Source organism: Parasteatoda tepidariorum, chromosome 6 (genome assembly GCF_982258835.1).
Source record: "Parasteatoda tepidariorum strain Cologne lab strain chromosome 6, Ptep-v5.0, whole genome shotgun sequence".
Classification (NCBI taxonomy): Eukaryota; Metazoa; Arthropoda; class Arachnida; order Araneae; family Theridiidae; genus Parasteatoda; species Parasteatoda tepidariorum.
The window spans coordinates 7,342,815-7,354,445 of NC_141760.1; the positions used below are offsets into that span (position 1 = coordinate 7,342,815).

At 39.5% G+C, this 11,631-nt stretch overlaps 1 protein-coding gene across 1 annotated transcript; it reads right to left on the reverse strand.

Annotated features, from left to right (window-relative positions):
• Nucleotides 1–10,456: 10,456 nt before the first annotated feature.
• LOC147807537 (innexin inx4-like) lies at nucleotides 10,457–11,242 on the reverse strand. Its single transcript, XM_087166673.1, has one exon. It carries the CDS (start codon nucleotides 11,240–11,242, stop codon nucleotides 10,457–10,459), a length of 786 nt encoding a protein of 261 aa, XP_087022799.1.
• Nucleotides 11,243–11,631: the final 389 nt, after the last annotated feature.

Below are 11,631 nucleotides of genomic sequence, written 5' to 3' on the forward strand. Positions count from 1 at the left end.
AATTCAAACGATGCTGAATAACAAAATATATGCTTCCCAAGTACAGAGCCAAAATGAATATCCCCCAATAAATATTTTTCCACACGAAATGAAGCACTGCGGGTAGGGACACTGCTGGAACCGCAACGAGAAACAATACAATCTGCGCCAGTTGTTTCTCGCTAGAACCAAAGGGTTCCTTTACACGATCTGCATCATCCGCGGCCAATATTTTTTCAATTTTCTCGGTCAGAGTGGTGCTGGACATTTCTTGTTTCGTCTTTTAAATCTTTTTTATATATTTAAAAAAAAAAAAAAAAAAAAAAAAAAAAAAAAAAAAAAAAAAATTTTTTTTTTTTTTTTTTTTTTTTTTTTTTTTTTTTTTTTTTTTTTTTTTTTTAAATTTGCTTGTTGCTTGCTTTGTATGCTTCTTCAAATGACGTTGGATGCAAATGACGATTCATAAACATACGGATACTCAGGCCAAGACCTACAATCAGTAATCCCATTACAATGAGTAGGGTCACCACCAACCAATTTTTTGTTGGAACGGGCGCTACTGGTTTCAAAGAAGGTACTCTTACGGCAGGAGATTCATTCTTTGTGGGAGGGTTATTTTGAACTGGAGGGTTATTTTGAACTGGAGGGTAGTTTTGAGCTGGAGGTTGCGCAGTTTTAATAAAAGGCATCACGTCATATTTTTTCTTCGGTACCCTTGGACGACTCTTATGTTGGACATTTGTTAAATAATCGACGTAGCCTTTGTGTTTGCGATCCAATCTCCCAATGACATTATCTTCATTCACTGGGGGGTTGATATTTGCGTTTATATAAGGTTTGTCGTTAACAGATGGTAGGATCACGTACCCATCGTTGGTTTTGGGATATCCCAATGGAAAATTTTCTTCGATATTGGGATCTGAAGCCGAGAAATCATTCACATATTCGTTATTGTTTTCATCTACAGGATATCCGTCAGCGTTTCCAAATACTCGAGCATACGTTTTGTTTAAAATGACTTCCTTTTTGTCCAAAGACAATGGATCCGTTTTGACCCTGGGGTAAATTTCTTTGCCGCTGGACCGTTTTGCGTATCGGTCAATGTTTTTATTGTTCATGTGTATGACGTCACTATCGCTCTCTTTGTCTGTAATGTACCACTCGTTTCCGTCTTCGTCTTTTGGAAATATGACTTTTCCATTGTCGTCCAGGGCATAAATGTAATTGCCATTTTTCAATCTTGCAAAACGCGTATTGTCCAAGTAAAACTCGTCTCCGTTCGCCTTTTGAGCGTACACCTCGTCCCCATTTCTGTTTTTTGCCAAGTTATCCATGTAATATTCATTGTCGTAGCTGTCCATTGGATAAATGGGTCTACCATCATGACAGAGAGGGTATTGTGTATCATGATTTATTTTCATAATCCAATTGTTATCGATCACCACTTCACATCCTGTATTATTTTTTGGATAAAATCGATCTCCTTCGAACGTTGAGGCATATTGGGGGGTTTTACCATACCAAAAGGTATACTCATCACCATTATTCAACTTTGGATATAATTCATTTTCCAAGTGATCGCGAGCATATTTAAGCTCTCCGGTACTCGTTCTTAGGGGTATTGCTGGCGTCGGGTAATATTCATTGCCGATGGAGTTTTTCGCGTAATACGCTTCACCCCCTCTTCTGGCAAACATTGAATTCCCATTTGTCTCATCGATATCATCCACGGTGGGATAAGCCTCGCCTCCATCTGGGTTTCTTGGATAGTGTTGGTCGCCTAATGCATCCACGATAAAATATCCGTCTTCCTTTGGGAAATTTTCGGACATGGTTAAAACCCCCTTTAGAACATCAGGCAGCATGTACATTGTACTTGATTCATAAGATTAATGTAGAGTCGCGTCTTTAGGTTTCAAATTTTTATTATATTTTGGATATATTCCAAAACCTTTTTCATCGACTGCATAATATCCGTTCAAATTATCTTTAGCGGGTATTTCTTTCCACACGCGAAAAATGTAATACTCGCTTCCGTTGGCTTTTTTAGGATAAATCTCCTTTCCAGACACATTGCGCGCATAGTAGCGCTCCTCGTTATTTTTGGGGGGTACTTCTTTATTCTGACTGTCTTTGGCATAGATTGGATTTCCCAAAGCATCACGCGCATAGTGTTCCACACCATCGATTCCAAAGTAGATTTCATCCCCATTCACATCCCTAGGATACAAGGGTTGTTTGGATGTCAAGTCGAATGGATAAGCGATTAAATTGTCCCGGGTGAACAAATATTTCGGAGTCCCGTCTGGGGCTTTCGGAATGTATTCAACAGTACGCAATATTCCATTGACCATCATTTGATAGGTGGGATAACAGGTAAATCTTTCATTGGAAAGTAAAACTCGAGCAAATGCGGGCTGAGCGAAATAAATGTCGTTTGTATCGAGCGTCACGTTTCTCACCACCATCGGTATGACGGTTGAATTAAAATGCTCTTGCGCAGTGTCTGTGGTGGGCATCAGTGCAGGTGCCTCTTTGGATGGATTCAAAGAATACTCAATGTCACTTTCGGGGGCAGGTGGTTCGACAGAAGGAGTTGCGGGAACAGGTGTTTCTTCTAAGGGAGTGGTGGTTTCATCGGCTGGTGGCTCGATGGAAGGATTGAATGAGGCTGGCGGTTCTGTAGAAGAATTTCCAGTCTCATCCATGGGTTCATCCTCTGAAGAATTGGCGGGTGGTTCTTCAGTAGAATTTTCGGGTAAATCGTTAGAAGAATTTTCGGGTAAATTGTTAGAAGAATTTTCGGGTTGTCCCTCGGAAGAATTTGCAGTGTCATCCATGGGTTGTCCCTCGGAAGAATTTGCAGTGTCATTAGCCGGTGGTTCTTCAGAAGAATTTGCAGTGTCATCCGTGGGTTGTCCCTCGGAAGGGCTTCCAGTGTCATTAGCCGGCGGTTCTTCTGAAGCATTTTCAGTTTCATGAGCGGGAGGTTCTTCAGAAGGATTTTCAGTGTCATTGGCCGGCGGTTCTTCAGAAGCATTTTCAGTTTCATGAGCGGGAGGTTCTTCAGAAGTATTTTCAGTGTCATTGGCCGGCGGTTCTTCAGAAGCATTTTCAGTTTCATGAACGGGAGGTTCTTCAGAAGGATTTCCAGTGTCATTGGCCAGCGGTTCTTCAGAAGCATTTTCAGTTTCATGAGCGGGAGGTTCTTCAGAAGGATTTCCAGTGCCATTGGTCGGCGGTTCTTCAGAAGCATTTACAGTGTCATCCATGGGTTGTCCCTCGGAAGGGTTTCCAGTGTCATTAGAGGGTGGTTCTTCAGAAGGATTTGGAGCTTCTTCAATGGAACGACGCCTTTTTAAAGCGGGAATCGCGAAATCGGAATAATCATCCCTGCTTACCTCAAATTCATAAGGTACCGCTGGGAAAGGTCTACGGCGACTTTTCGGTTTGTCAGAGGATACATCGGGATTGATTTCACTTGGAATCTCGACAAAAATTTTAGTTTCACCCTTGTCTAATTCCGAATCATTGTTGTCGACCTCCATTCTCGCCATTTTAGCTCTTCGACGTCGCCTTACAATAGATTCATTTTGATCACGTCCGATATTCATGCCTTTGTTTTACGTTGAAGAAAGATGATTGTCATACTGTTGTGTGCGATTATGGTTTTTGTTTGTTGGAATCATCGGTTTTACCACGCCTATATAAAACTTACATGGCATACACTATACAAAAATGTGACGCCTAAGGAGTGGCGTTTGTATATGATTCAAGAAAAACCTTTGGGATGGATCGTTTAGTCATTGGCACGTTGATGGCTACAGCTGCTTATACGACAGGCGCTATTGCGTTATGCATGCTAATAACAAGAAAGTGGTATTTATGGCTATTTTTTATCATAAATATACTAATATTTATTGCTTTTTTCCTGAGCTACATCAAAAAGTGGTTGTTTTTGGAATGGTTTAGCGATGTTTTTGATCTGTGTTATTGGTTTTGTAAGGCGAGACAATGGTGGTGGACGCCTTGACTTTTGGGCGTTTGAACTAATATGGTCTAAGGACTTTGGGCTTCAGGAAATTTTTAAACTTTCTAAAATTGTGAGTTCCAAGAAATTCTAAAGTTGCGAGTTGAGGGCTTCAAGAAATTCTGACGAGTCTGAGATCATCAAGACTCAACGCCTGGCTTTAAACTACGACGTCAAAAAAAAAAAAAAAAAAAAAAAAAAAAAAAAAAAAAAAAAAAAAAAAAAAAAAAAATTTTTTTTTTTTTTTTTTTTTTTTTTTTTTTTTTTTTTTTTTTTTTTTTTTACTCTGTCTGTTGAACGTCCATGGTGTCACTGTTGGATATTTTGCCAAATTGAACTAGATTCTTTGCCACCTCGTCAATATAATCCTTTGTATTCTCCAAATTTTTGAGCAGTAAAGTTTCAAGATCTGGATAAACGGTATCACCATGCCTAATCAATTGCATTATATCGGTTTCATCATCAATTATAGTTTTTAAATCGTATCGGACGTACGAAAGCAATAATTTCATAATTGCACTTGGCTTCTTTGTGTTAACATCTACTTCCCTTAAACGGTTCAATTTTTCTCGTATTTCGAGCACTAGTTTCTCTGGAAGTGAGAGAATGAGATTCCATTTAAAATGTAAATACATTGAAAACACATTTCGATAAAATAATGCAAACAACTGGGTCATTTGAGCCATGGTTATTTTGCTATTTTCAATGGCGTCATATTTCTTTTGCAACCGCTCATGCTCCTTTCTCAAATTTTCACTTTTTATTTCCTTATCTGTTTCTATTTCCTCATCTGCTGCCACGCGCTTGCGTTTTCCCTTTACCTCTACCTCCGGTTTCAACTTTGAATTGTTTAAGTGGGTTATTTCTCTTTGCAAGTTTGAATTTTTTTCGTTTAGAGTATCGATATCCCGCCGCAATTTCTGTATGGATTCAGGAACCATTCTCTCGTTTATTTTTTGAGTCAGCGTTTTCTCCACCTCACGTAATCGCTGCAATTCCTCAGACATCGATTTTTGCGCATTCGTGTTTTCCTCCTTCGTTTGTTTGAGAGTAGCGTTTTCTTGGGTCAAATTCTTGACGTCACCCCTTATCTTCTCGAGATTGGTTTTACAATTGTCACATTCAACGACTTTTGCGTTAAAGTTCTTTTTATCGGTTTCCTTTTCTTGGGCCGATTTTTCAATTACGCCATTTAATTGTTTGAGTTCCTCCTCACATTTTTCAATTTTATTCGTTTTCTCTTTTAGTTGCTCCTGCAGCTTTCCGTTTTCCGCGACCCAGTTTTGTTTTTCGTCATTTGTACTTTTGAGATTGGCCTCACATTTTTTAATTTCACTCATTTTCTCTTTTATTTGCTCTTTCAACTCTGCTTTTTCTTTAGAAAATTTTTGACTTAATTCCTTACGAGCATTATCGGTAAAATTTCGAAGATTGGCGTTGGTCTCGTTCTTGAATGTTTCCGCTTCCCGAAGGAGATCGGCGTATCGTGATTCCCTTGAGGCTACATCTTGTACCAATTTTTCCTTTTCTGAATTTAAAGTCGCGATGGCCGGTGTCAAATTTTCTATTCTCGACTTTAGCGTTTCAATATTCCTCAAATTTTCAGTAATTTGATCTTGTTTCATTTCATTTTCTTTTTTCAATTCAGAGAGGGATTCAACGAGGGAATCTTCACACACTTGCATTTTTTCCGCTTCCAAATCTTCCGACAGTTTGCTTCGTTCTGTTTCCAAACTGCTGACAGAGGCATTCAATCGACTGATTTCACCATCCCGCCACCCAATTTTATCATTAAGATTTTCAATGACACGACTACATTCATCATGTTGATTTTTCAATTCCTGGTCCTTTTCGCGTATGGTTTTTTCGAGCTGACCCATTTTAACCTTGTACGTCTCATCTTTTTCTTTTATAGACTCTTCCAATGCATTCGCGCGTTTTTCTTCATTTTGTAAAACATTGAGGCGCCGTTTTGACTTTTCACTGATTTCTTTCTCATCTTTTAAGGAGGCGGTAAGCTCATTTAATGCGATAGTTGCTGATTCGCGTTCTTTTTCCATTTTCGACAGCGCGTTTTTCATTTTTGACATTGTGTTTTGGATATAATCACCCCATAGCTTCAAATCGTTAGGAAATGTCTCACCATAGATCTTTTTCATAACGCCTTTCAATGTCTTTAAACCGGAGACGTAGTTAGCAAATTTATCATTCACCAAGTCGTAATCGTTTTTCATCTTCCCCATTTTGTTTCTGATTTGGATTTCCCATTGACTCAAGTCACTAGAAAATTCATCCTCATAGACATCTTCCAAAACACCTTTCAATGTTTCTGAAATGGAGTTGTATTTACTCAATGTTGTATTATTCACAGAGTCGAATTCAGCTTTCATTCCATACATTTTGCTTTTGATTTGATCACCCCATTGACTCATATCGTCAGAAAATGTCACACCATAGACCTTTTCCAAAACACCTTTCAAGGTTTCTACATTGGAGTCTTTTTCTTTTATAGCTTTTTTCAATTCGTTCGCGTGTTTTTCTACATTTTGTGAAACGTTTGATGCCTTATTTGCTGATTCGCATTCTTTTTCCATTTTCGACATTGTGTTTTTCATTTTCGACATTATGTCTTGGATTTGAGCGCCCCATTCATCAAAATACATAGAAAATTTCTCGTCATAGACTTTTTCCAAAACAACTTTCAATGTGTTTAAATGGGAGGTATATTTACTTATTTCGGTATTCGCTGATTGGTATCGATTGTTCAAATTTGAAACTTCTTCTCTGATGAGCGACTCCCATCGGGCCACATCCTCGGGGAGTGTCACGTGTAAAACAGCTTCCAAAACACCTTTCAATGTTTGTATGTCTTCATTTTGTTCTGGTGCATGTTCGATGGCCAATTGGGCGGTACTCGGTAAGGCCTGTTGCGATCCATTTTCAATACACATGACATCAGAATTGGGCTGAGCCTCTGGCACTTCCTCAATCTGGGGTCTTTCAACCCATTGCAGTTGCAGGGTCTCCAAACGCGCCTGTAGATCCATGAAACGTGATTGAATATAATTTTGTAAATGGTCGGTTTGGTTCAGTGTGCCCATGCGTTCATGGATAGACGAAAGCGTCACTTGTACGTCTTGCTGCAACGCAGTATTGGTCGTTACTAAATTCACATTTTCAGCCTCCAAAGGTCTAAAAAGTAACATTAAATCTAGTCTAGGTTCGGTCTCCTCACTCGTTATCATGGGTATTTCGACTAGAAGCCGTTGCGCCACACTGTTTCTAACCCGCTGATATTGTTCCACCATATCGACTTGGAATTTTTTGTATCGTTCAATCAGCTCAATCAATTGCTCTTGCCAATTCTCTCCGTATCCAATCTCTGCAAAATGCATTTTTAAATACTGAGTAATTTTGGAATCCTTATCGATGCGAGCCAGTTGAGTATTGCTTTCTGTGAGATGCTGTTGCAACTCGTCGATGCGATTGGACAAATGGATGACCGGTAAATTATTACCCAATCCCACCGATACTTTTCGCAACAACTCTCTCGCCAGTCCCATAATATTTTGCTGGCTGTGACTAATTTCAGTTTCCAATTCAGTGTAGGCTACATCTGCTGTGACATAAGTTTTCAATTTTGTCTTGAGGGATTCGAAATGAGCCTCTACTTTAAACATGCCCAACATTTCAGTCATTTCTTCGTGTGTAATGATCCGATTCATCAGTCCTTCGAGTTTTTGACACAGCGCGTCGCCAATGAGTTGCACGTTGAAAGTGGGCAACCTTGACATTAAATTGTCAAATTTTTCATCTTTATCCTTTTCAAGTTTCGACAACAATAGATCCATTTTTTCCTCGTGTTCTTTGGATGTCGAAAACTCTTTCGACCATTCCTCTTTAAAATGGACCAACATGTCCCTGAGAGCAGTCTTCCATTCGCTCTTGTGGATATCCGTCAAACGCTCAGGCTCCATATTTTCTCGTAATTTTCGATTCTCCTCTCGAACACCGGCAATTTGATTCTCTAGCTTTGCATTTTCCTTTTCGCGACCTTCCAGTTTGGCTCTCATGGACTCGACCTCTTCTTTCATTTGATTCTCTAGGTCTACATTTTTCTTTTCACAGCATTTCAGTTGGGCTTTCATAGACTTGACCTCGCCCTCTAATGATTCGAGTTTATTTTCAATTTCCACTTTCTCCATTTCCAATGCGTCCATTTTGTCTTTGAAACGATCCTTGGACGCTTTCAAATTTTTTATCGTTTCGTCCCAGTTTGACGTTTCGACAGACACCTGGCACACGCGTGGTTCCTCGGATGTGTCCACGTGACACAACTGAAGTAAAAAATCCAAAAAACTCTTGCTATGTCGATACAGTTCGGAATGGCTTTCCACCAAAGGTTGACTCATGACGAATGCCTCGGAAATGTCACGGGACACATTCCTTTTCAACGTTTGCATGTGCTGCAAATGCACCAAGTCGTTCGGATTCCTTCGAGATTGTAAAATCGAGGCCACTAATGATTTAAAGACCATCTTGTTTCAACATATCCATTTAAAAGTTGATACACTTGCAGCAAATCGTTTTTAATGTAGCTATGCGGATCTGTTTTTTGAATCGATAACCAATCCAATAAGGTCATCAAGATCCTTTTGTAACGTTCCAAATTGCTCTCGTAAAACTTACATCCAAACGTCCGCCAAGTAAGGATATCTTTAAAGAGTGGAAACCAGTTGCGGCACAGGGTTTCTTTGGAAGTGGGTACAAAACAGCAAGCCTTTTTATTCGCGTCCAAGTACCATTCTTTGGTGTAGCTAATAATCATCAAAGATACGTATTCTACTTTACCATTTATCAATCGAAAGGCAATTCCCACGGGGTGCTCATTGCCTAAAGTGATTTGACACGTGTAAAAGTCTGGTGGCGGGAGATGTGGAAGAGGTACAAAGTGTTTCGTGCGTTCTGCAATTTGAAACAATCTTTTTCCAAAGAGTGCGCAGGGATCGCGACCATGATGTCTTACCGCGTCCCTTTGAACCATCGCGAAAGCCAGGGCATACCACGTACTTATAACGTTGATCTTTCTTGTATTGCGTTTAAAATGCCTCATCAGTGCCGCTGTATTTATGTCAAACATACATTTGGATGTGTGTAAAACGCAACACTCTAAGAATGTCTTTAATGCTTCAAAGGCCTTTGTCTTTCTCGCACGCTTCCAAATTTTTTTAAATGGATTCCTTGTGGTCACAATGTATAGGGTTTCTCTGTCAAACACTGAAAATATTACGGATGTTCGTGGGAAAAACGACAAGAGAATGCTGTGCTCTGTAGGTGTAGCGTTTGAGTTTGCAGGCATGACAAACATCAGAGGGGTTCCAACATATCGTACTTGGAGTGGACGATTGCTTGCCTCGACCAACATGCAAGTACTGCGAGGAATGTCTATAGGATTGCAGTCCCCTCCAAAGTGTTTCAAGACAATAACTGGATTCTTGAAGCGCACGGCGAGAAAAGTAAAACTTTTGTGTTGATTGCCACTCACGCACAAAAAGTCAGATAGCACTTCATGACTGATATCATATTGAGCCAATTCTGGGCCAGCAGGCAACACTATAACTGCATTTGGAGGTTTGAAGGCCTCTGATGATTCAATGGATGTGTTTTGTCTCTCGTTGGAAGAGGCGACGGGTGGTTGGGTGTCCATCGAATCGAGTGGCAATTCTCGAGACACTGGTTCGGATTGTAAATTTTCCACATCGGGAGAGATGATGAGTGGTAACTCGTCGTGGGCTGGATCAGACTCTACCGCTTCAGCGTTTAAAACAGATAAATTCTCGTGCGTTGGATCAGGTGATTCGACAGACTCTGCTTCCATGGATAACTCGTCATGCGATGGATCAGACTCTACCGCTTCAGCGTTTAAAACAGATAAATTCTCGTGCGTTGGATCAGGTGATTCGACAGACTCTGCTTCCATGGATAACTCGTCATGCGATGGATCAGACTGTACCGCTTCAGCGTTTAAAACAGATAAATTCTCATACAAGGGATCAGGTGATTCGGCTCGCCCCGCTTCCATATCTAGAGGTGGTAAATCTTCATACACTGCATCATATGATTCCACTCGTTCCGCTTCCACCGAAAAATCTTCATTCTCAAAAATAATCTCTTCATCAATGAACACAACACCTCGACCACGGGGAAAAGACATCGCTTTTTTTAAATATAGATGCTTCGAAGCAGAATTTCTACGTTGAATGCTCATCGAGCTTTGGGATTTAAAAGTAGCCACTCGCCGTGTGCTCTGAAAGTTATAAAGACGAAAAAAAAAAAAAAAAAAAAAAAAAAAAAAAAAAAAAAAAAAAAAATTTTTTTTTTTTTTTTTTTTTTTTTTTTTTTTTTTTTTTTTTTTTTTTTTTTTTTTTTTTTTAAAATAAAACGCTGTTAACTTTTGATGAAGGCTTCCATGCTGACATACAACGGATCCTTCAAATGTGCATTTCGCCATTGGTTTTTCAAGTTCTGCTTTGCATGCCAAGTTTTTGCTTCAGCTTTTGCAATGTTTAGACACCACCAAATGTTTATCCACTCTTTTCCCAAACGTATAGCTTGGTAAAGGCGATATAGCAACATATACACGTGAAATACAATCAATGTCGGAAAAATGCCATACACGACCCAAAACACTTTTCTGTACACGCTATTCAAAGGCAGCAAACATCTAAATTTTCCTGTAGTGATTCCTCCTCCAGAATAATAATCATAGTTGCATGAAGCCATTTCGGGAAATAATAAGGATATGGTATTCCAATGCCAATCATACAGCGACCAAGCGTAGTTGAAAAAAATATTCAAAATTATCGGAATCAAAACATTTTGCGCGAGGTAAACACATTCCAATCCAAACACTTTCCAAAACAAACGGTTTCCTCGAGATGCCCGAATAAGTTTAAAAACTCTCACGGAATCATCTGTGGTTTTGATTTCGTGTGTAATTTCTGTCATAAATTTAGACATTTGATTTGACCAAATACGAAAGGGATAATGAAACACAAACGCCAGCAATAAAAGTACCACCGATACCCATTGATAGTAATTGTGATATAAAATTCCACTTGAAGACTCTGTAAAAGTACTATTAATGAAGCATTTGGTGTCCAGCAATTCTTGGTTGATGCGATGCCCATCCACTTGACAGATAATGTTGCTTCCAAAAAATTGTCGGGTCATGGCAAGTCCAAAGCAAAACAAGAAAACGTTGCGTACATGTATTTGTTGCAGGTCAATCAATGCGCTAAAGCTTTTTTGTGGCACCTGGGAACGTTTCCATTTCAGCAGTTGCGTAACGTTAAACATGATTGCTTGTTTTGAATGTGTAATAAAGTAAAAATATGAATCTACAGATACTAATGATTGGTGCACTCTTGGTAGTAGTGTTTATAGGATTTTTGTCCTTTGCCTATTCAGCGTATGGAATGTATTACAGTACTGCAACTGCAACCACGGGAGCGACTTTGATCAGTTCGCATCAAATGCACTACATCATACAACTGATTACATATCTCGTATCGTTTGGTGTGGGTGCAACAATGTTTTATGCTAGAAAGCGCTGATGAGTA

Coding starts and splice junctions, on each gene's coding strand:
- LOC147807537 (XM_087166673.1), bottom strand. CDS start 11,242: ATGACCCGACAATTTTTTGGAAGCAACATTATCTGTCAAGTGGATGGG.